A 22975-nucleotide genomic window follows, 5' to 3' on the forward strand; every position below is an offset into this window, starting at 1 on the left:
GACACTGGACTCTTTCAGTTTAATAAAATAGAAACAGACACGTTCTGAATGTCCAGGCAAGCACAGGGAAGACATTGGTAAGCGAGGCACAGTTTCTACCCTAGGAAACTTATAAACAAGTGGGGTGGAGTGACAGTTATGCAAAGATGCTCTGGAAGCACACAGGTGGTGCACCTAAGTGGATGGTGGGTGGAGTGGTCTGGGAAGACTTTCTGGAGGAAGTAACCCTCTTACAGATGAATAGGATTTGGCTAGTTGTGGGAGGAAAGGGTGGAAAGAGTTTTCTTGGCAACATTCATTAACACCTCTTAAGAGACAAGTCTGGGGGTAAGCTAGGGTAGAGTTTGGACTTTATCCTCAGAACAATGCTTCATTTGGACAAGTGAAAGGAATGTAAGCATGGGAGTGACATGGCCAGATTTATTTTTCAGAAAGATCATTCTAGCTGCTTTGTGCAGAATGGATTTGGGGAACAAGATCAGTGCTGGGGAGACAAGGAGAGAAGAGAGGAACTGCGAAAGGAGCGTGACACCTTTGCTCTGGTGACGCACCTGAAATACACAGGGGAGGGTGTAAACACTAAATAATTTGTTGGAAAAGCAGGGCTGGATCCAGGCTCCGCGGGGGTCTTTTTAGGAAACAGGACACACAATTAGGCACGAAGTTGACTATTCACTGAAGATGAAAAAATAAACCATAAGATATTACTGAAATCTTGGAGATTCGGGTTCCTTTTTTCCTGCTTACTCGAACTGCTTGCCTAGAAATGCCTCCAGGAAGCAGCTTGGAGAGCCCTCCCTGCCCACAGCACCCTACACCTCCAACACCCCCCGAATGACCCTGGAGACTCGCCCTGGGGAGGAAACTGAGTCAACTGGCCGTCTTGGAGGAGCGACCCTTCAGCCACAGCAAACCACAGAGGCTCGTTGGTCTGATAAACGGACCGTCCTACTGCCTGGGTTGGTTGTAATGGGAGGCAGTACACCGAGAGCGCAGTCACCCCCACCCTGAGGTCCTGCGGCCTCCCTCCCTCCGCTGACTCGCCGCCTTGCTCCCCGCTGCACTAGCTGCTTTGCGGGGACAGGAGGGGCGAGCACCCTTCCTGGCGCACGGCGCGGGCACACGGTGCGGATGGATCTCCGGGAGAAAACAGGCCGGCTTACCGCCGAGACCAGGCAGCAGCCGCGGGGACCATTCCTTTCCTCACTCTGCGTATGCAAACTTGACCTCAAACACAAAAACCCTGTCTTTGGCATTTCTGGACTTAGAACTCAACATCACCCCAGCAGGAGATTTCTAAAGAAAAAACGCCAGCCAGTTCATAGTCACAGAGCCGTAAGGTTTTTATTTTTAATGTTAAAAAATTGCAACGTATGTCATTGTTGAAATAAAATAACTAACTTCTGCAAAACAACAAGTAATCATCAGCTGAGACCGGGTGGCGCGTGGATCAGTCCCGGGAGAAGCGGGCGGCGGGTACCAGGCTGCCGGTCCTGGGGGCTTCGGGGGCGGAGCGGTGCGGGAGCGCCCAGAGCGTGGGGCGGGGACTCACGGGGCGAGGCGCGGGGTTCCTGGGGGCGCGCGGTGCGGGGGACGGGACTCCTGGGGGCGCGCGGGACAGGGGGCGGGGCGGGGGCACGCGGGGAGGGGGCGGGGCTTCCAGGGGCGCGCGGCCAGGCGCTGCGGCTGGGGCTCCTGGAGGTGGGCAGGACGGGGGGCGGGGCTCCTGGGGGCGCGTGGGACGCGGGGGCGGTGCGGGAGCACGCGGGGCGGGGGGCGGGGTTCCTAGGGGCGCGCAGTGCGCGGGGAGGGGCTCCTGGGGTGCGCGGTGCGGAGCCGCGGCGCGCGGGGCTGGCGGGCGCGGCGCTGCCAATCGCAGACGGAGGCCGCCCCAGTGAATCATGTGGTGCCTGGGGAGGAAGTGCGGCTTGTTTTCTTTCCTCTAGTCGCCGGGCTCCGGGTGGAGAGAGATGCGCGGAGACCCCTTCGGGGACGGCGGCGGCGGCGGCAGCGAGTCCCGATGAGGCCCGAGCGCCCCCGGCCGCGCCGCAGCGCCCCCGGCCCGATGGAGGCCCCGCCGTGGGACCCCCTCCGCAACGACTCGCTGCCGCCCACGCTGACCCCCGCCGTGCCCCCCTACGTGAAGCTCGGCCTCACCGTGGTCTACACCGTGTTCTACTCGCTGCTCTTTGTGTTCATCTACGTGCAGCTCTGGCTGGTGCTGCGCTACCGCCACAAGCGGCTGAGCTACCAGAGCGTCTTCCTCTTCCTCTGCCTCCTCTGGGCCTCCCTGCGGACCGTGCTCTTCTCCTTCTACTTCAAGGACTTCGTGGCGGCCAACGCGCTCAGCCCCTTCGTCTTCTGGCTGCTCTACTGCTTCCCGGTGTGCCTCCAGTTCTTCACCCTCACGCTGATGAACCTGTATTTCACGCAGGTGAGTCGCGGGAAGCCACGCCCGCGGGCGTGAGGCACCTGGCGGCGCGCGCCTGGCGGGGGCGAGGCGGCCGTGGCGGGCCGGTCCCCGAGCCGGAGGGCTGAGCGTGTGGCGGGGACAAAGCACGGGTTCTGGGCTGGTCTGAGCCCGGTTCCACCTGCAGGCCTTTCTCCCAGGTAACGACCTCCCATTCGCAAAGAAGGCAAAGGAGGAGGAAAAGGGAAGCGAGGGCTGGGGGCCACCCATTACCCGCTGCCCTCAGCTGGGCGCATCCAGTCGGGTACCGGTGGGAGGTGTGCCCACCAGGGAGACGTGAGCTCCAGCGTTTCTCATCTAGACCCTCATTCCAAAGCTTCGAAGCCCCAGCATGCACGTTGGTCTCTAGACTGGGGCCAGACACTGGGTTTTTGAGTGACGGGAGGCTGGGACATTCCTGGTGGGGATGAGGTGCTGTGAGCCTAGGCGCCCCACCGCTGACGAACTCCTCCGCAGGACTGTCCCACAGCAGCCGGGGTGCCACCACCCTGCTACCGCGCTGGTGCAGCGGGCGGGCTGAGCTCATCCGAGAGGCCCCGAGAAAAAGCCGTAAAAGTTGACTGCGGCGCTTTTATAGGCACACGGGAGTCATTTTATGGAGCATGTTGTTAATAAGCTAATGGGAGAAGCGCCAGTTGTCTTGGCTGTTGTGACCGTTGACTTAGTAGAGTCCTTTCCAAGTACTGTGTGAGGTGTGGCATGAAGGCGGAGCAGCACAAGGCCGCCATTGTCATCGCCGTCACCTCTGCTTCCCAGAAGCTGTCCGAGCCCTGAAGTGTCCATTTTCGCCAGGACCCTGCTCAGGGGAAAGGCACCAACTGCGTCACCCGGTGAGGGGCGTTTCAGAGCTGCCGTTTGGGTAGGCTTTGTGCCAGCAAGCAGTCCACTCCTCTCAGTGGTGGCCTTATGTATTGGAAGAAAATGTCGTTGATTAAAAAAAGGAAAAAAAGAGTAGTGGAGAAGGGCTGGCCCTAGGACGGGGGAACCCTGGACTGAAAATCTGGAGGAAATACCCTTGGCTGAAAACTAACAAATGGACTGTTCAGTAGCCAGTATAATCTTATCGAACAGGATCTCTGCTCAGAGCCTTCTCCTAAATCCAGAGTATCAGCATATTTTCTGGTCCGTGAGTAATGTGTATCATCTGTCCAAATACTGCTTTTCAGCCTGAAAACCAGTTCAGGCAGTCAGCTACATTGCAGACGCTCCGGCGTTTTAACTGGATTGCAGGGAGTGATTTCAAGCAAGACACAAAGGTCAGGTAGGCTGATGCTACTTCAAGGACTGTGACGATGGACCGGCTGCACGTGGAGATCTTTATACTGCTCCCTTTTTGAGAAAAAAAAAAAAAAAAAAAAAAAAGAGCGAGAGGAAAGCGGAGGGCACTAGCACGGCCCTCCGGCGACCGCATGCGGATTCTGCACTGGGTCAGGGGCAGGGCTGCTGCACATTTTCTGCACCATCTGCTGGTTGGCAAGGAAGTGCTGAGCGAGGGAAAGAGTGACCGGCAGACAGCCTCTCGAGCCAGGAGTCCACAAGCCACCGCCCTGGCTGCTTTATCAATCTCAGGTCTTGTTTTCTGTCTGTCTCTGGGGTGGCTGTCAGGAGAAGGTGGCAGTGACTGCTGGCATCTCAGACCCTGGCTTCCTGACAAATACACTTCCGAGGGCATGATAAAGAGGGTGCCCTTTGACTCCCAGCTCTGACACCCCTCTCCCCCCTCCCCTCCCCTCCCCTCCCCTCCCACGCTCCTCTTCGGGGGGGTTCTCACCCACTGGAATGGCCAGGGGAGCCTTAGGGACCGCTGCTGCCCAGGCCCCATCTCAGAGCATGCAAACCAGATTGTGGACGATGGGGGTCGTGGCTAACGATTAAGAAGCACGTGCTGTGTGCTGGCCACGCGCTAAGTGTTTTGGCTTACTGCCTCTTCACAGCCACCCTCTGAAGGAAGTACCGATGGTGTTCCCATTTTTCTGAGGATGGTCCGGGAGGTTATATGACTTGCTCAAGGTCACATGACCGTCGAGCCCTGGAGCTGGGAGTCACGCCCAAATCTGTGACATCTGAGTGCGGGGCTTATCCTTTATGGCACAGTGTTTAAAACCTCTTATAATTATAGTGGGAAAACATAATTCACTCTAAACATCACAGCCCATCCTCTGAGAGCTTAGCGTCCAGCGAGGGGATGAAAGTGCGCTTCTGACACAGCTAAGGAATAACCGCAGGGCTTTTAGGGGAGCATATGTTTCAGCTTCAGGAGACGGGAGCAGGACCTGGGTCCTCAGCAAAGAGGTGGGTTTGCACCGTCTCCTGGGTGGGAGGGGGAAAGGGCAGTGGGAAGGGAGCCGTGTGCCCCAAGTTTGGTTCTGAGAGTGGAGGACATTTTTTCTGTTGGTGCCACATCCTCTGTGGCTGGTCCAGGCCTTGGGGTTTGTGTGCGCATCTCACGAAAGCCTCCGTGATAACCTGGTAAGAAGGGTGCTCCCCTCTGAGGTTCAGAGAGGCGAGGTCAGGTGACCACGTGCCCAGCAGCCTGCGAGGCACCTCTCTGAGATGCACGTGGATGCTCCTGTCCCAGTTCCTGGCGGCCTGGCTCAGCACCCTCCTCCACTGCTCCCTGGCCAACACCTTTGTGCAGGGCACACACCACACACCGGTACCAGCTCCTGTCTGCCTGAAGACACACATTCTTAGGGTAATCTGGTAATTGCACAGGCTCAATTTGATTTACTTTTCCCCAAAATCTCTCCTTTAAACCTCTGCTGAGTGCATTCTGTCTTTTCACTGCCTGTCAGGTGGACCATCTCGCTCTCTGGTCATACTCGGTTATGAGAGCTTTACAGTCAGTTTAAACCTCCTGTCCACCCCACCCCCCACGTCCAGGGCACGCCTGGCTGAGCATCCAGGGCTTGGAGGAGAAGGGTGTGCCCTGCGCTCTTAGCCTCTCTCCCGCCACCTTTGGAATCTGGCTCTCCTGGGGTGGACCTGGGAAGGGGCAGGGTTGTGTCATGTGACCCTGCCTGTCCATCTCTGCCTGGCTCTGCCTCTCTGGGTGACTCTGCCTGTGGCTGTGTCTACGTTGTGGGACGGGCTTCATCCTGGCCCCTCTCCCCACCTCCCTTCCATCCCAGCCCGGGTGATGGGCTGGTGCCCACCCTGTGTCTCCTCCCCGGCCCCCACCTTTACATTCTCTGCTTTCCTCCCATCTGCAGAAATCCCTAGTGGAAGCAGTGACCGCCCCCCAAGTCCCCAGCGCCCTTAGACCTCCCTGACTGGCTGGCCTGGGCCAGGACTCCCTCCTCACCCACTCAGCCCTGATGTCTCCCGTTGGGCCTGCGCACGCCCAGCTCTGCAGGCATCTGTCCTCCTCACGGGCCTGGGGTGGAGACCGTCGTCTCCCACAGCGAGCACTGCTCTCCTGCCCACAGGCTGGTAACTTCTCCTCGGCTCCCTCTCCAGCTGCTCCAGCAGGCTGCAGATGTGGGGCAGCGGCCAGTGGTAGGACTGGTTCTGTTGTTTACAGGCCCCGTGTGGGGTGTGCGCGCGGCCCCAAACCTGTGGGGCTCTCCTTGGAGCTCGAGGTGCTGAGTCCCTGTGTTGCCAGCTCTGGGCTCTGTCGAGGTGCAGCAGATGCCCCCCCCCCCCCCCCAGCTCCTGATGCTCTGGGAGGTGGGAGAGCCCTGGCTGGAGCAGAGGCCTTTCCTCCAAGGCCTGTTCTTCAAGCATCATGTGCTATGAATTGGCATTTTTAAGTGGACTTAGCGGGCAGGACCGGAGACCTGAGGTTCTTGGGGGTCTCTGCTCACCGGGCCTTGTGGGGCCCTCACCCCTGGCTGTAGAGCAGAGGCTCCCAGGCTAAGGCTGCCAGCTTCTGGGCAGGTCGTGGCGGGGGGGAGGGGGCGGAGTGCCCTCGGCAGTCCTGTCTCCCACCTGTTCTCTGTCCACGTTGCGTGTCTGGACCTCAGACTCCTGGGTTCCTGAATCTGGTGGAATGCGGTGGGCTCAGCTTCCCGCTGCTGCAGACTTGTCTTGAGCCTTGTGACGACGACTCCTGTGACAGGAGAGGAAGGAGAAGTGAGCCGTCGGGGTGGGGGGAGGGGTGGTGCGTGGATGCTGACGCAGGAGCCAGGACCCACCACGCCTTAGAGGGTGGCTGGGAAGCTGCAGCAGGTTATTGTGGGTGCCTGAGGCTCATGGAGGCCATAGTGGGGGTCTGGGGTTATGGTGGGTGTCAGAGTTCATGGCGGGGCCTGGGGTCGCGGTGGGTGTCGGAGGTCGTGGCGGGGCCTGGGGTCGCGGTGGGTGTCGGAGGTCGTGGCAGGGTCCTGGGGTCATGGTGGGCCAGTGGAGGCCGTAGAACAGGGAAGGAGCACCAGAGTGGAAGGAGCAGGGACCCTGTGGACAGAGCGGGGCCCGCCTGTGCTGCGCCTCCACAGCCCGTTACCGACCTGCTCCAGGAAAACGGCAGCCTGGGTGCCCCTGGGGTTGGGGCAGGTTGGGGGTGCCGTCCGGTCCAGTGGCTCCTGTTCTCCAGACCCGGCTCTGATGGCCTCGAGAATTCTGGTGACCTGTCCAGGGTCACCCCAGCAGGCGTGCAGAGCCAGGACGAGTGCTGGGTGCACACCACACCCCTCAGCGGGAAAGGCGTCCGGTCCTCGTCCCTGCAGACCAGGGACCAGGGGGTGGCTGAAAGTTGAATCTGGGGACCCTGTCTGCACCCCCACCAGGAGAAGGGAGGTGGGGGGGTCTTAGGAGTAAGTGGATCTCGCTACGCTCCTGGCAGTCAGTTTAATCGAGAAATGTTCCTGAATCACGTGTGCCCAGTGCTGATCTAGGACTTGTGAAGAGGGAAGCTTCTAGGCCTCTTGGCGATTGAGGAAGTAAGGAGCTTAGGAGCACATGAGGCAAGTCTTTGCAGGCCCCCAAGTACCTTGTCTTAGCTGGGGCCACACGGTTGCACAGGGGCAGGGAATCCTCACCTCTGCAGCACCCAACGCTGGCTCCCTGGGGTCACTCGCTGGCTCACGGCCACCAGAGCTCTGTGTGTGTGTGTGTGTGTGTGTGTGTGTGTGTGTGTGCATGCGTGCACACCCAAGCAAGCACACACAGAACCAGGAGGAGTTTCTTACTAGCATTCAGTCTCCCATCGACCACCAGCACCCCCAGGAAGTCACTTCCTCGTTTTCCTTCCAGAACTTCCCCGGAGAAGCAGCTTTCTAACTGTGCAACCCGGTTTCCCAAGCTCTCTCCTCCCAGCACTTGGTCTTTATTCTCTCTGCCCCCATTGCTGCTGCTTCGGTGCTGAAGGGCTCCCTGGCCAGCGTCAGGTGAACCAGATTTCTGTCCTGCCCTCGGCCCACATGGGGACAGTGAGACTCACAGTGTATCTGAGATCCAGCGCCATTGACCTTGAAGCCTCAGCTCCCCACTGGCAGAGGCTGAGCTGAGCGCCGCCAGCTTGGTCCCCTCGGCTCCCATCCCTGGGTCTGGGGCCTGCACAGCCTCGCACTGCAGGGTTTTGCTGCATCCTTTGCTCCGCAGCCTTTCCCAGGGTCAGACAAGCAGTGACTAGCAGGGGGGCGGAGGGTGCCGCCTGAAGGCTTTTCTCACCGCTCAGGCGGGTTGCTGGTGGCTGTGTCCAGCGGCCTTGCCCTGCCCGCCAGGGGGCTGTGACGTACCCTCGCCTGAACACCCGCACCTTCTGGTCCCCAGAGCCGTCGGCTGCGAGGTGCTGGGTGGGGCAGTGAGGGCCAGGCTGACTGGAGAGGAGCACTGACAGACTTGACGGCCACGCATCCGAAGGACATCACTGAAAGGGTCTGAGGTTTATGAAAACGTCACAGCACGTGATTCCAAGATCCGCTTCCGTGGTTCCTGCTCGCCGTAAGAGTCCCGTGGGAGGAGGGAAGGCTCCTTCTGGCTGTGTGTCTGGCGGGCCCGCTTCCCCAGGACGGGAAGGGCCTCAGCAAACTGCGGACGGAGCCTGGTCCGTGGGCAGCCGCGGAGGTCTGCGAAGGCTTGTAAACATTTCATTTTTGACTTGTACTGTGCCTAAGTTTAGAGTCTGTTAACTTCTGAGGACAGATGAGGTCCGAGTGGTTTTACCCTGTGAGTGGGCTGATTTCCTCAAACTCGCGTGCAGGGGTGACAGGCGAGGAAGTTGGAAAGGCGCACACGTCAGTGTTCCAGGCCTTGTGCACTACATCTGGCATCAGTTGCATGTTCCTTTTCTTTTAAACGTCTCTTTTAAAAGATCAAAATGATTCTCAGCTCACAGGTCATACAAAAGCAGGCTTCGGGCTGGACTTGGTCCCTGGGACAAGGTTAGGACAAACGCTGGTGTGTCACCAAGCTCCCCCCTCACCTGACTGTGGCATTTACTGGGGCAAGTCTTTCTGGCGGGTTGGAAACAGGCCGTGGCTTCACGTCTGGTGATTAGAGTGTCACTCACTCAGCACACAAATCTCTTCAGTCACCTGCTTGCAGGTGTCTGGGGTCAGAGACAGTAAGGTGGAATTTTTGCCCGAAAGGGTCGTAGACTGCAGAGAAGGACAGATGTACATAGAGATGGGGGTGCCTCCCACAGCACCCAGCAGGGAACCTCTCCCCGCCTGCTGGGAGCAGGGGCACACGGACCAGGGCTCCTGGGGGGGCACCTCTTGTGATGGCATCGCCACCCCCCCTTTTAGGACAGACTTACCAGCTGAGCTACACAGTTTGTAAAACACGGGGTCAACGTCTACACACACTGACATCAGCTGCCCGGGCTGCACTCTGCCTCCTGGGCTGCTGTCCAGCCCTGAGAGCTGTCAGAGGTCACTTGGCCCCCCAGGCGATGTGACAGTCTGTCTTGTGGGATGGGACAGGGCGGGAAGGAGTGGGGGGGCAGACAGGAGAGAGTGTGGGCCGGAGGTGAGCAGTGCGGGCTTCTGCGGGCCCCCCTGCCCGAGGCAGTCCCTCCCCACTTCCCCCTGCCCAGCCCCTGGCCAACCCCAGTCCGCTTTCTGCAGATTTGCCTGTTCTGGATACTTCACATCAGAGGAGTCATACGATCACTGGCCTTTTGTGTGTGGCTTGTTTCACGGGGCGTAGTGTTTCGAGGCTCATCCACGTTGGAGCACGTGTCGCTCCCTCATCCCTGTTAGGCTGGTGGTTCTCCTGTAAGTGTGACCCCCAGCTCACACAGCCACCTGTCCACCCAGGGTCACCGAGGTTGCTTCCCCACGTGCTTCTGAGTGCCTGGGGTTCTCGGGAGGCTGTGCAGGCCGGATGCAGGCCAGAAGAACAGACCTGCTAAATTCTGTGTGCCTGGTGTCGGCAGCCTATGTTACATAGTGACGGTCCTTACAGAGGTGACACCAGGCAGGAGATGTTTCCGATAGAAGGTTGGGGACTTAATTCACTTTGTCACCTCTGTCATTCTCCCTCCAGGACATGTGTTTTCAAAAGAACCAGTGGCTTTGCTGCTCTTTAAGCATCCATCAAATCCACTTGCCCTGCTTTGCTACTGGCAGCTCCCTGGGGCCCAGACTGACACCAGGACGGAGCTGGGGGTAGCCTGGGGGAGGCTGGTCGCCTCCCCTCCCAACCCCTGTGGCCTCACGGAGCCGGGTCCCCGCTCTCATGACAGACGGCCCTTCACAGACTTGGTGGCACATGTCCTGTCCTCCCTGCTGGGGGTGGGGCAGCCTCAGCCCCTTCGTGGTTTCCTGGGGGATGTAGGTTTGCCCATCATGGTCCTGGTCGCCATCCCGGGGTCCTTTCCTGTGTCCCACGGAGAGTTGGGGGCAGACTGGCAGGAGACCCATGTCTCACTTCTCCCCCCACCCCCGCCCCAGAGCAGTTTCTGTCACCATGTTCTTTCCCTGAGGAGGGACCGGCGGCCGTTCTCTCGGGCAGGTCACAAGGAGCCGCGCTGACCCTCTTGGTCTGTTGCAGAATGCTGTGGACGGGGCAGCTTAAACACCAGAAACACCTGCCTCAGGGTCTGGGGACGGGACACTGGGGGAAGGGTGTCCGTGTGGCTGGGCTCCAGGGGGCCTCTGCCTGGGGCCGGCGGCAGCGCGTGTCCTCACATCGGGGAGCGGCAGGCAGAGGGCTCCCGGGTGCCTTCGCTCAGAGAGCGGATCCCGCCCGCGAGGGCTCCACCCGCAGGACCCAAGTGCCCCCTGAGGCCTCCCTGCCTCACACCGTCACACTGAGGGCGAGGATCTCAACATGTAATCTGGGGGGGGGGGGCACAGACACGCCGTTCGTGACAGACACCACCCCAGACGGCTCCCCGCAGGGGCAGGAGTTCCAGGGAACCTCAGATTTCTTCCTTCTCAGGCAGAACGTCATTTTCTAGTGGGGAAAAAAAAACAGAAACGCGTTTTAACCGCTCACTGGTTTTGTCATCTGTGCGTGACTTGCCGCGAGGACCGGGAAGCAGGGGTGCGACATGTCTCCCCCACAGGGGCCGGAGACCTCCCTTCCTGGAGCCTTCAGGGCCGGCTGGCTGGCAACCCAGCTAAACCTCCTCGGCGGAGAAAGGTCTCCTCTGGGCTGTAGTGTGTCCGTATTTAAGCACATTTGGAACAATCACGGGCAGGGCTCTGACTGGCGAACTGTGAGCTGTGTCTGTGGCAGGAGCGGTTCAGAAGCATAAATAATCATGAAGCCACCTGGCGGGGCCATGGCCCTTCCCACCCCCGAGCCCAAGCAGGGAAAGTCCTGCCGGGGAGTCTCTGGGCTTGGTGCTTCCCGGCCCGCCTCCGTGGGCCGGGCCGGGCCTCCGTGCCTGCAGCCCTGGCTGCCCTGGGGGCGCTGGGTCCTGTCCTTTCCCTCCTCCGAGCACGTGGGGCCGCGCCCACCCAGAAGCAAGGCTGCAGCTGCACCTGTGGGCCTTCGCGGGGTGGAGGACACAGAAGTCACCCTGATGGACGTTGGTACCCAGGCTGTTATCTCCCCGCTGGACACCGAGGCCCAGGGAGGTCGAGTCTGTAGGGGGCGAACAAAGCAGGCCTGTGACCGTGTAAGCCCAGGTGCTCGGGAGAGGCAGAGCGAGGGCGGCCCGGGTTCGGTGTGTCGCTGGTGACTTGGGGGCCTTTGCACGGGTGCCGCTGCCCCTCGACGGCACTGCCTGGCCTGCCCTCCCCAGGGTGGGTCCAGGAGCCCGCTAGGGCAGCCTGGCTGGGGCTGGTGCTGTCGGATGGGGCTGCCGTCCCATTTAGGAGGACAGGGAGGCCCTGGGGAGCCGACAGAAGAGAGGGGATCTCAGCTGGAAGCTGGAGCAAGGAGCCCCTTCAGGGAGCGAGGGGGGTGCAGATGCCCTTCTCGGGCAAGACCTTGTCCCTTCATCACTTACAGGAAGTGCGGAGAGTCCGGGGGGAGAGGTGTGGGCCGGGCTTCTGCCTTCCCGGGGTTCCCAGGCTGCCAGTGGGGGTAGGACACACACACGTGCACACACACAGGAGCCTGAGGAGGGCTCTCAGGTGCCTGGTCAGCTGACAGGAGGCTGGAGAAGGCTGAGGTTGCTTCTGGGGGTTCTGGGCTTTGTGGAAGTTCCAGGGAGAGGCAGTGTCATCATTCACAAAAGCGGTTTGCCTAACTGCTGGGGGCTCTGGGTCCCAAGGGTGAACAGGAGGCCAGGCCGTGAGCGGGACTCCCTCCCTGAACCTCCCCCTCACCGGATCCAAAGACAGGAGGTGACGTGGTGAAGACCTCCCCTCGGGAGCCAGTCACCTCCCTGGGTGCCTGGCCAGCCGGGCACACAGCACGTCTGGGCTCCAGGCTGTTGCCCCCCGCATCCACAGCGTGGGCAACACACTCCTTGATTTTTCCTGGGATTCTGTGGCTTTAGAAACTTGGATAGTGTCTGCAGACATTGGAGACATTACCCTCACCCTTCCTTTCTTAGCAAACTGACCTGACATGCCAGACCCCTTCTGCTCTTCAGGGATTGCTGCAGAAACGGGGAAATCCTGCATTTGGATTCAGGGACCCCAGAAATTAAGAAAAATTCAGGTCTTGTCACCCCGCTCTGGTGAATGAGGATGCTCAGCATATGGAAGCAGAGTAATGACTGTCACCCTGGGAGACCAGCGCCTCGGGGTTTGCATAATTTCCCCAGGATACCAAGAAGTGGGAGGCATGGTGTGTGGGGGGGAGGATCCTGAGAGCCTGCACTGAAATGCGTCAGTGGTTCCTAACCTTTTTGAGCATGAAATTTCCTTTTATGGTCGAGAGAGCATCTATGACCACAGTTGAGTAGCTGTGCATTTAGAATCACGCTTTGAGGACAGATGCGGGGACTCACGATAACTGGCGGGGACAGCGGACGAACGCTTCCGTAGTGCTTGCTAGGCACAGGCACTTGGCTAAGGGTTCTGTATGTGTTAATTCACCTGATCCTGACAAAAGCCTTTGGGATAGACACTATTGTTAGTCTCATTTTACAGAGGAGGCACTTGAAGCCCAGAGAGGTTAGGTAACTTTTCCAGAGTCACACAGCTGATCATCAGTGGAGCCTGAATTCACGCCCAGGTGAGCCGGCTCCAGAATCCACGCTTTTAACCATCCTGAGATGTTTCTCTGCTGGCAGTGGGCACACAGTTGTGACCTGTAGACAGTGGATGCCCTGGGCTTTTTTGGTTTTTTTTTTTTGTGCGTATGTGAAAGGCTTGAAATTATTCTTAAAGAACTTGGCACTATCAGATAACCGTGGTGTTAACTGTAAGTATGTGCACACAAGGAAGGCGGGCGTCTGAGAGACACAGCAGCAGCAGGCCCTGAAGGCTTGCACACTGCAAGGAAGGGCACGTCCTCTTGCTTTCTGGTTGCAGTCATTTTTCTTTAGAAAGCAGGCCAGCTGCCTCCAGGCAGTCCACCACCTTCAAGGTCAGCGACTGTCCTTGTAGTGGCTCCGTGTCATCCGTATTTTGTGCAGAGTTGTAGGTAAGAACGCAGGGACTAGAGTCGTGTGTTTCAGCACCGATACATTGTCAGCGCCTCATGACAGGTGAACAGACAAGTTGCAGACGGGTGTGGACGGCCTTCATTCAGATGAGGTAAAAACCATGCAAGGCGGGACCCTGGATTGTTTATAGGAGTCAAAGTAGAAGCCTGCTTGGCTGTCGGAACCCCAGGTTCAGGGAGCGGCTCCCTCCGAGGAGAAGGGAGGGGTCCGAGCCAGGGAGAGAGATGCTGGCGGCTTCAATGGTGCCTTTTTATTCACTGAAAATGAAAGACACCTGCGCAGAGGTGGCGTGCCCGAGGTGACTGAGCCGCAGGGCGGGCCTGTGAGCTTGGGCCTTGCTGCTGCCTTGTGGACAGGGCTTCATAATAAGCCTGCCATGAATCTGTAGCATTTTCAAACGACTTTGCATACATACATTTAAAATAGTATGGGGGGAGGGTACAGCTCCATGATAAGAGTGTGTGCTTAGCGTGCACGAGGTCCTGGGTTCCATCCCCGGTGCCTCCTTTAAATAGATAAGAACCCCCCAAACACAACAACAACAACAACAACAAATAAAATAGTGTGAGTGAGGGGGAGAGAGACGGAGACTGGCTTAGACTTCGGTCTGTGCCTGGTGCCCGCAGTTTCAGACCCTCTCCGTTACTCTGAGGGTCTCCGGGGGCCACAGCCCTCAGGCGGGACCACGGCCCCCTGGGGATCAGGTGTCCAGCCTGGGCGTGGGGTGGGAGGTTGTCAGGCGTCCACCCTGCCTGTTGGCTTCTCCGGGGGGCATCACTTCGGGAGGTGGGGGCTCAGACGTGGAGGCTCGGAGTCACAGGTCGTGTCTGGTGGGGGGCTTGATCGAGCAAAACGGTCACGGAGAGGGATTCGCAACACAGTGCAGGCCTGGAAGCATTCAGTTGTCGCTGTCACTGCCTCTGGGGACAGAAGAGGTTGCTTTTGTTGGGTTTCGCTGAATGCCCAAGGGACAGGGTCCCACCTGCGAAGAGGTACCCAGGCCGCTTCTGCCAGAAACAGCTGACAGGTACTAGGAAAGATGACGGCGAGGCAGCAAATGCCAGCTGGAGGTAGGAGGAGGGAGAGCCGGCTGGCAGGAGTTCACAGGGTGGGAACAGACCCGTGAGACGTCCGGGACTATAATTTATGAGGGGAGGCCGGCCGAGGGCGGCCATTGCTTCTAGGACGTTTCTGCTGGCGTTGAGCAAGGACGTCACATGCGCTCTCTGGCCTGTCCTGCGTCATCTGGGGGGTGGCGGGAAGGGCTTGGGGTGGCCAGGAGGGCGCTGAGCTGCTGGGGCTGGACGTGAGGGGAGAGCCAGCTCCCTGCTCCACCCCGGCCTCCCGTGGGCCAGCTTGCAAGTCGCATCCACGCCCACCTGGAGCTCTTCTCAGAACTGGAATCAGAGGAGCCAGGACTGCCCACAGGGCGTCCCCCAACCTGACTCAGATCTCCAGAAGGCCACCGGCTTTCTCTTCATTGGCGCTAGTTCTGGGTAGGACTTTTTAAAAGCCGTTAGAATGATGCTGAGACGGACGGGGATTCGGATTTGAGAGGGCAAAGTACTTTGTTTCCACCACGCGAGGTAGTGTTGGATGGAACCTGCTCCCTGGCCCTCCAGTCCCTTCCCTGCCCCCAGGGAGCCCCTGAGAAACCTTGGGTCGACACCGGCTGTGCAGACACGGAGGGGGAGAGGGAAGCAGAGGAGGCCAGGCCCTCCTGTGCTCCAGTCCTGTTTCCTGGGCAGGCTCCCCTGGGACCTCCCTTCTCTCCAGGCTTCTAGCCTGAGCCTGCTGCTGTCCCCGCGACCCTCTGGCAGCCTCCCTCCCCGGTCCTGCCTCCCGCCCCCGGGCGCCCTCCCCTGCACCTCCTGCCTCGCCCCCCACTGCTGCTCCACGGCTCCTCCTCCACCTGCGGGTCCCCATCTCACAACTGTGCGCTCGCATCCTCTCTCTCTCATTTCACAAACACATTTTTTAAAGAGCGGCTGATGCTCCAGGAATGACTCACGGCTCTCGCTTCCTCCTGTCTGCCACCCCAGTGTCCGCCCGCTTCCCCTCCACCCCCTCCACCCACAACATCTGCCAGAGCCGGGGACCGGCTCCCCGGATTCTTCCGTCCAACGTCTGGGCCGCATTGCCGGTCCGTGTCTCTGACCTGGGCTCACCCCTCCACCCCCCAGGCCCTGGAGGCAGTGCTGCCCGGGGCACTCCCACCCCCGGCCCAGCTCCCACCCCACCTGCCTTTCCCTCCTTTACGTCACAGCCTGTGTGGTTCCCCATTTGAGGTTCTGTGTTCACAGACTTGTGCAACCCTCACCGCCACCAGCTTCAGATCATCATCACCCCAGGAGCGGTCACCCCCCGCCATTTGTCCCCAGACCCCCAGCCCAGGCAGCCACTTGTCTAGCTCTGTCTTTGGTTTGCCTGTCACACCTTCTTTTCACCTCCTCTGAACCTGTGGTCCAGGCCCTTTGGTTCTGACCCCCCCTGCCCCGCCCCCCTAAAGCACAGACCTGATTTCTGATTGTGTTCATTCTGCTGAAGACCTTCTGGGTCCCCTACAGGGACGGCACTGTCCTCGCCCACTCAGGCTCTACTTCCTTCCCCGCCTGGACTCCCATCCCTGCCCACCTGCTGCCGCGCGGCCTCCCCAGGGACCCAGGTTCCCCTTGGCCATCTCACCTCCAGGCTCAGGCCCCACCTTAAACTTCCAGCAGCGTGCCCCAGTGGAGGCCTCTGATCCGCAGATCAGCACCCAGGGGAGGGAGACTGCAGGCATCTCTGCAGACTTGGCAATAAGGGAGCCCACCTCGCCCCCGAGCCGTTGTGCGGGCTGCTGAGGTCGGGAGAAACTGCAGCAAGCAGCATTTCCCCCAGAGAGAGCCGTCAGGTCTGACGCTCTGTAGTCCAGTGGGCTGCGACGTTTGAGGCCCGGGTCAGTGGACACGCACATTCCAACCACATGCATGTGGCGCCAGTGAAAACTCTAATAACGGTGGCGGGGCTGGGGGAGTGGACTCTACCTCTGGGGAAGGATGGGCTCAAACAGAAATCTGAAAATAAGGGAAGTGCTGGACAGTGGTAGACCACTAATACCTTTAAAATTTTTTTAAACCATTTTTAAATACCTTTACTTTTTTTTTTAACTTTTTTATTGAGTTATAGTCATTTTACAATGTTGTGTCAAATTCCAGTGTAGAGCACAATTTTTCAGTTATACATGAACATACGTATATTGATTGTCATACATTTTTTTTCTCTGTGAGCTACCACAAGATCTCGTATATATTTCTCTGTGCTATTAAGTACCTTTATTTTTGAAAGTGTGTGCACAGCCTAAAAGATGTTTAGCGTCACGAACTTTCTCGCAAAGCAAACATCTCAACTTCAGCGGCCGTGCGCAGCGCCTCGGCAGGGAGGGAATGGGGGGTTCCAAGCACTGGTACCAGTGTGTCGGGGTCAGCATATTGTGTCTCCAACCTGCTGTGTTCTGTTTGTTTGTTTTGTCATTGCAGGTGATTTTTAAAGCCAAGTCCAAATATTCTCCAGAATTACTCAAGTACCGGTAAGTAGCCGCGGGCATCTCTCTGGGTGACAGCAGGTGAAGGGCTCCCCTGTGGAGCGTTGCCCAGCAGAGGGGTGCACGCCTGGCTCCTCTGAGCTGCCTGGACCCGCTGTGTCCTGGGTGCTGCCCTGCGAGCTGGCCTCCCCTGCCCGCCAGCCTCTGCTCTGAATTGAGACTTCCCAGGTCTGGTGGCACATCTGCCTTGTTTGGAAACCAGAGCCCGGTGCCTGTCTTCATCTGGGAGAACAGAGAGGGGAGGGGAGCGGTGCTGCTGCCTCTCGGCCTTCCAGAGGCCCCGGCAGCAAAGGGAAGATGGGGTCCCTGGGACGCAGCGCGGCCAGGCGTCCCCCCGCCCTGTGTGCAGGCGCAGCGATGCCACATCCCGGTCCCCGCGGTCCTGCCCTTGCTGTGCTGGCCTGAGCCCTGGTCTGTGGCTGCCCATTGCTGGTGGGGGCTGTTCTCTGGAACTCTGCGGTACGGTTACCCTAACTCCCCGCACATCAGCGAGCCTGGGGCTCTTTCCACACCCAGCAAGTATATTTTGACCACGTAAGACTCAGGTGGGCACCCCAAGGCGGAAACGCAGTCTGTGTCCTCAAGGGACGCACGGTCTGTCTGTAAAGGGGGCGGAACAACCCAAGAACTTGCAGAGGGAGCACACGTGATACTGCGGGGGTGTGAGCGGGTCTCTGCCATGGCCACTGTGGGGGCGCAGGACATCTGAGGAGCAATTCAGGCCTGCGCAGGGCCGAGTGCAGGAGGCTGGTCATCACGGAGGGGCCCCTTCCATCGTGTGCCGAATTTAGATGCAGAGGCCAGTTGTGTGTGGGTCCTGGGAAGACGGCCCACTGCTTTCCCCGGATTTTCAGTGAGGTCTGTCAACTCCCCAGCAGCAGAGAACCAGGGGCTTCCAGAATGGTCAGATGTGGCCAGAGGGGGATGGGAGACAAGCTGTCCCAAAGGTGTGAGTGGGGGAGGGGGGCATGGGGGGAGTCCAGGTGTTCTGCCGCCCCACCCAGGGGAGTTCGCGTCCAGGGCAGACAGTCCTGGAAAGGCGACTTTGGCACTTAACATCTTGAGTCAAAATGAAAATTTAATTACCTTATTACTTAAGATACGGAAAAATGTATCCATGTTAAATTTTTGTTTGTTTTGGTGGGGGGAGGTAATTCGGTTTATTTATTTATTTTATTTTTTAAATGGAGGAACTGGGGATTGAACCCAGGACCTGTTGCATGCTAAGCAGGCGCTCTACCACTGAGCTCTACCCTCCCCACCTCGTGTTATATTTTATTTAAATACAGATCACCTTAAATTTACCAAGAGTTTTTATTTAAAATTCTGAAAGTGTCTGTTTTAATCTTCGTTTTGTATCCGAGGAGGCTGAGGTTCAGAAAGGTGACAGTTCTCGGGCCAGGGTACAAGGGATGAGGCTGGCGGTGCCTCCCCGCCACCCTGGCCTGATCCTGGTGTCTCACTATTTTGAGGGGAGTTGAGTTCCTGTTTCTGCTGAACTGTTCATGCGGGACTTCGGAGTCCGCTGTGCGAGTAAGTGATGGAGGAACTCGGGGCCAGCAGCGGGGCAGCTTTGGAGGAAGTGGGCACAGAAGGCGATGAAACCTTTTTCTGGAAGTGGCTTTCTTGACAAGTGAGGCCTCACTGCTCCCCAGAGTGACATCAGAGGAGAAGGCTCAAGGCCCGCTGAGTCCGCCCGGCAGCTCTTTGAGGCAGGAGAGGAGAGGGGAGTGGGCATCTCCTCGCTACGGACCAGGACTTGCCTGGTGTCTGTGGTGGCTGTGTCTCCCGCGCCACATCCTCTGGGTCCCACTGGGCAGAGGGGTGGACGGAGGCTCAGGGGCCCTGGAGTGACCCTCTGGGATGGAGAGGGCGGCGGGGAGCCACACCCCGGTGGCTGTGGGCACCACGCTGTCTGGGTGGTGAGCTAGGCCTGGTGTTCTCGGGTTTACCCATTCCCGGTGTCCTCCAGGGCTCATGTATTACTTTTGTAGTAAAGAAGGAGGTGTAAGAATTCATCTCCACCATAGTATTAGAAACAACAGCTTGGAGAGTCCTCTGGAAAAGCCGGGTGTCCAGACTGGGCTTCTCCAGAGGCTGTTGCTGTCGCATGGTTGGAAGGTGTGTGCAGGGAGCCGGGAACGAGGAGGCTGGTCCCAGAGGTTCTGGCTGTTTCCAAATAGTGCTGTTCACACAAGCACAGCAGATCATAAGAAAACCGTGAAAAACAGGGCTTTGGAGGAGCCAGACTGCAGGTTTTGGTGACTCCCAGAAGTCCTGCCTTTGTCTCTCTCTCCACGCCTCTGATTTCCCCCATCACTGTGAGGACGTGGTAGAGAACGGGTAAAACCATAATAACTGACCGGGAGCCGTGCTAACCACCCCACACGCGTTCTCTCCCCGGCCCTCAGCAGCCGTGCAGGACAGACACAGAAGTCCTGCCTCGCGTTGTGTGGAGGCCTGGTCAGGACAGTCCTGGGGTCGCACACACGAGTCATCTCTCCCTGAGTCTGACCTAGCATTTTTCCCTGAGGCACATTTTTCCCTTACGGCCGCTTCAGGAAGAGAAGAACCAGCCCTGCGTCGAGCGCACAGCATCCCACGTGGGGAGACGGTCCTGATCTTAGCAGTGTGAGGACATGAAACAGACTTGCCCTAGATTCGATCGTCGTGCAGGGGTGCACCAGCCCAGCCTGGTGCTTTGGCGCTGCGGCGCGGGGCTGGGGGCCGCCCTCCCTGAGCTCCGTCAGTTCAGGGCCGGGGAGGGTGCCAGCACCTGGAACTGACCCACGTGGAAGCTGCTGTGAGGGTCGCTGCCTGCTCGGCATGACAGGAGCGGCAGCAGACAGTCGGGGGGCTTCTGGGCTCCTCGTTCAGGGAGAGCCTTGCTGACTGAGGGCAGCTGTCCCAGGAGCCGGCGGCCGGCCCTCCACGCCCAGCGGGCAGCAGGTGCGTGATGCCCGGGGAGAGGAGGTGGATTGGAAGGGCCTAGTCCCATCCTGTAAAAGAGCTGTCCTTGGAGACTAATTCATGTTAGTTGACCCTCAGAGGTTCCTCAGGTTCAGACTACTCCCCTAAATGGGGAAGGGTCTGGGAGCTGCTGTGACAGTGTCCGCAGGAAAGAAAGGGCGGCCTCGTCTAGGTCTCTGACAGGTGCTTTCTGGATTCTAAATGCACATCTTCACCTGGACCGACTTTCCCTCTGCACTCCCTCCCCCTCAGCGTATTTACTGAGCTCCTGCTGTATACAGTGTGGGTAGAGGGAGTGAAGGAAAGAGCCAAAGTCTGGACCCTCGGGGAGCGTATGGCCCGGGGGGCACAGGCATTGGTCAGACCATTGTCCCTATGCCTTACTATAAACTGGCTGTCAGTCTGTGAAGTTCAGGTGCAGAGGACCAGAAAGGCAGCTCCCAGGGAGGCCTGATTGTGTGCACACTGTGTGCGTGTGTGCATGTGCGTGCAGGTACAGGAGGGAGTCAGAAAGGCTTCTCTGAAGAAGTGGGATTTAGCGGGGAGGGCACAGCTCAGTGGTAGAGCACGTGCTTAGCATGCGGGGGGTCCTGGGTTCAATCTCCAGGACCTCCATTAAAAAATAAGAAAATACATAAACCTAAAAAAAAAAGAAGTGAAACTGGAGCTAAGACCCGTAGGGTGAGAATGAGTGAGGCAGGCAGAGCCAGCGTGTGTTAAATCATTAACTGCAAGACATAAAACCCCATTCAGATGAGCTTGGGAAAGTGGGGTGTGTTACATCGCCCTGACATCTGATGGCAGGAAATCAAACGTGGTTGGACCATTGCTCCCCCTGCCCACCCCACTCACCGCCACACCACCTCCTGTCAGTGACGTGATGTCTGGAGCCGGGACCAGCATCCAGGTTTCTGTCTCGGTCTGTGGTGGCTTTGGGAGACCCTGACATTGATCGCCCTCTAGCTTCAGACCCACTTTTAATGGATGGTTTTTTGCTTTGGGACTTGGAAACACATTCAAGTTCAGTGGTTGATTTTTTTTTTCCAGCCTCTTTTGCCTTTATTACCAAAAAAAGAAAAAAGCACTTCTTTGGGTATAAAATTACAACTTTGGGGCAAGTAATCGAGATTAGTTCTTTCATTAGGTATGTGTGATTCTAAACTATTAAATGTTAAAGAAATGACCATTTGTTCTTAACACCCAGCTTCCCTTCTATGAAGGCAATAATGTTGGCAGAATGAAAGCCACACATGACCAAAAAATAAAGGAAGAAAAACGAAGAGAACATGTGATTATTTGGAAAGAAATTACAATAACGCTTCCATGTTGGGCTTACATAAATGTTTTTTAGCTTGCCAAAGCAAAAGTAGGTCATTGTATGAAGGTATTAAGAATATATCAAAAGGTTCTATTTATTTAATGTATGAGCATCAATGACCCTTTTAAAAATATCAAAACTACATAAGATTACCAAAAAAATAATTAGATTTGTAAGTTTGTAAATTCACCTCACTCATAATCCTATTCCAAAATGTGTTCCTCTTTGGACCCTTATTTTTTAAATTCTCTCTGTACATCTGCCCCATACACTCAGCTTGCTTCTCCCCTGCGAGGTCCCACACATCACCTTCTTCCTTCCCTCTCCGCATTCTTTCTCTTCAATCATACCCGATGTATGCAATGCCCACACTTACTGAGGCTAAAAAAACGCCAGAGAATTGGCTGCCGAAAACCAAACATCTCTTCCTTTTCTCACCTCCGGGAAAGGAGGCTTGGGGAACATCGCCCAGCAGGATGTGCAGGGGGCCGGGCAGTGAGGTGCTGGTGACGCTTCAGGAGGTTCTGCCCCAGCATCACTCTCTGCACATCACGGGGGAGAAAATGTTGATCTTACTGTGCGAGGCCAGTGTCTCAGCCTCTTGCCCCCTCCGTTTCTTTCTCTTGCTTGCTTGCTCATTCTGCCTTTTTGTTCCCTCTCCTTTCCCTTTTTTTTTTTTTTGCCCTTTTTTTTAAAAAAGCTTTTTTTGTTGAGTTATGGTCATTTTACAATGTTGTGTCAAATTCCAGGGTGGATCATAAGTTTTCAGTTATACATGAACGTATATACATTCATTGTCACATTCTCTTTTGCTGTGAGCCACCGGTTGATTTTTTTTTTTAATTGAAGTGTAGTCAGTTTGCAATGTTGTGTCAGTTTCTCGTGTGCAGCATCATGTTTCAGTCATCCATGAACATACATTATCTTTCATATTCTCTTTCATTGTAGGTCACTACACGATATTGAACATAGTTCCCTGTGCTCTACAGTGTGAACTTGCTGTTTATCTATTTTATATGTAGTAGTGAGTGTCTGCAAGTCCCCAACTCCCAATTTATCCCTCCCCTCCCTCTTCCCCCTCAGTAACTGTAAGTTTGTTCTCTACGTCTGTGAGTCTGTTTCTAGTTTGTAAATAAGTTCGTTTGTGCCTTTTATCAGATTCCACATATAAGTGATCTCATATGGTATTTTTCTTTCTCTGTCTGACTTACTTCGCTTAGAATGACAATCTCCAGGTTCATCCATGTTGCTGCAAATGGCATTATTTTATTATTTTTATGGCTGAGTGGTATTCCATTGTATAAATATACCACAGCTTCTTTATCCAGTCATCTTTGGATGGACATTGAGGTTGTTATCATGTCTTGGCTGTTGTAAATAGTGCTGCTGTGAACATTGGGGTGCAGGTGTCTTTTCAAATTAAAGTTCCCTCTGGATATATGCCCGGGAGTGGGACTGCTGGATCATATGGTAAGTCTGTTTTCAGTCTTTTGAGGAATCTCCATACTGTTTTCCACAGTGGCTGCACCAAACTGCATTCCCACCAGCAGTGTAGGAGGGTTTCCTTTTCTCCACACCCCCTCCAGCATTAAATGGTCGAGTCTTGAGCCAAACCACTCTGCTCCTTACTAGCGTCCTGAGTGATGTCTCCTTGAAGTAAACGCGATACGGATGGTC

The 22975-nt window shown here is 57.0% G+C and overlaps 1 protein-coding gene across 3 annotated transcripts in view; it reads left to right on the forward strand.

Moving 5' to 3' along the window:
- Window positions 1-1750: 1750 nt before the first annotated feature.
- Window positions 1751-22975, forward strand: part of GPR137B (G protein-coupled receptor 137B) — a 39204-nt gene continuing 17979 nt past the window's right edge. The window contains exons 1-2 of one of the 3 annotated variants that reach the window (XM_074373262.1): window positions 1751-2434; window positions 16946-16995. In XM_074373262.1, the coding sequence (XP_074229363.1) occupies window positions 2021-2434; window positions 16946-16995 (464 nt within the window). In that variant the 5' untranslated portion in view covers window positions 1751-2020. The remainder of the gene's footprint in view (window positions 2435-16945; window positions 16996-22975) is intronic. The other 2 variants (XM_045522518.2, XM_010962860.3) reach the window with 2 other exon arrangements.

The sequence above is a fragment of the Camelus bactrianus genome, chromosome 11 (assembly GCF_048773025.1).
Source record: "Camelus bactrianus isolate YW-2024 breed Bactrian camel chromosome 11, ASM4877302v1, whole genome shotgun sequence".
NCBI classification, from domain to species: Eukaryota; Metazoa; Chordata; class Mammalia; order Artiodactyla; family Camelidae; genus Camelus; species Camelus bactrianus.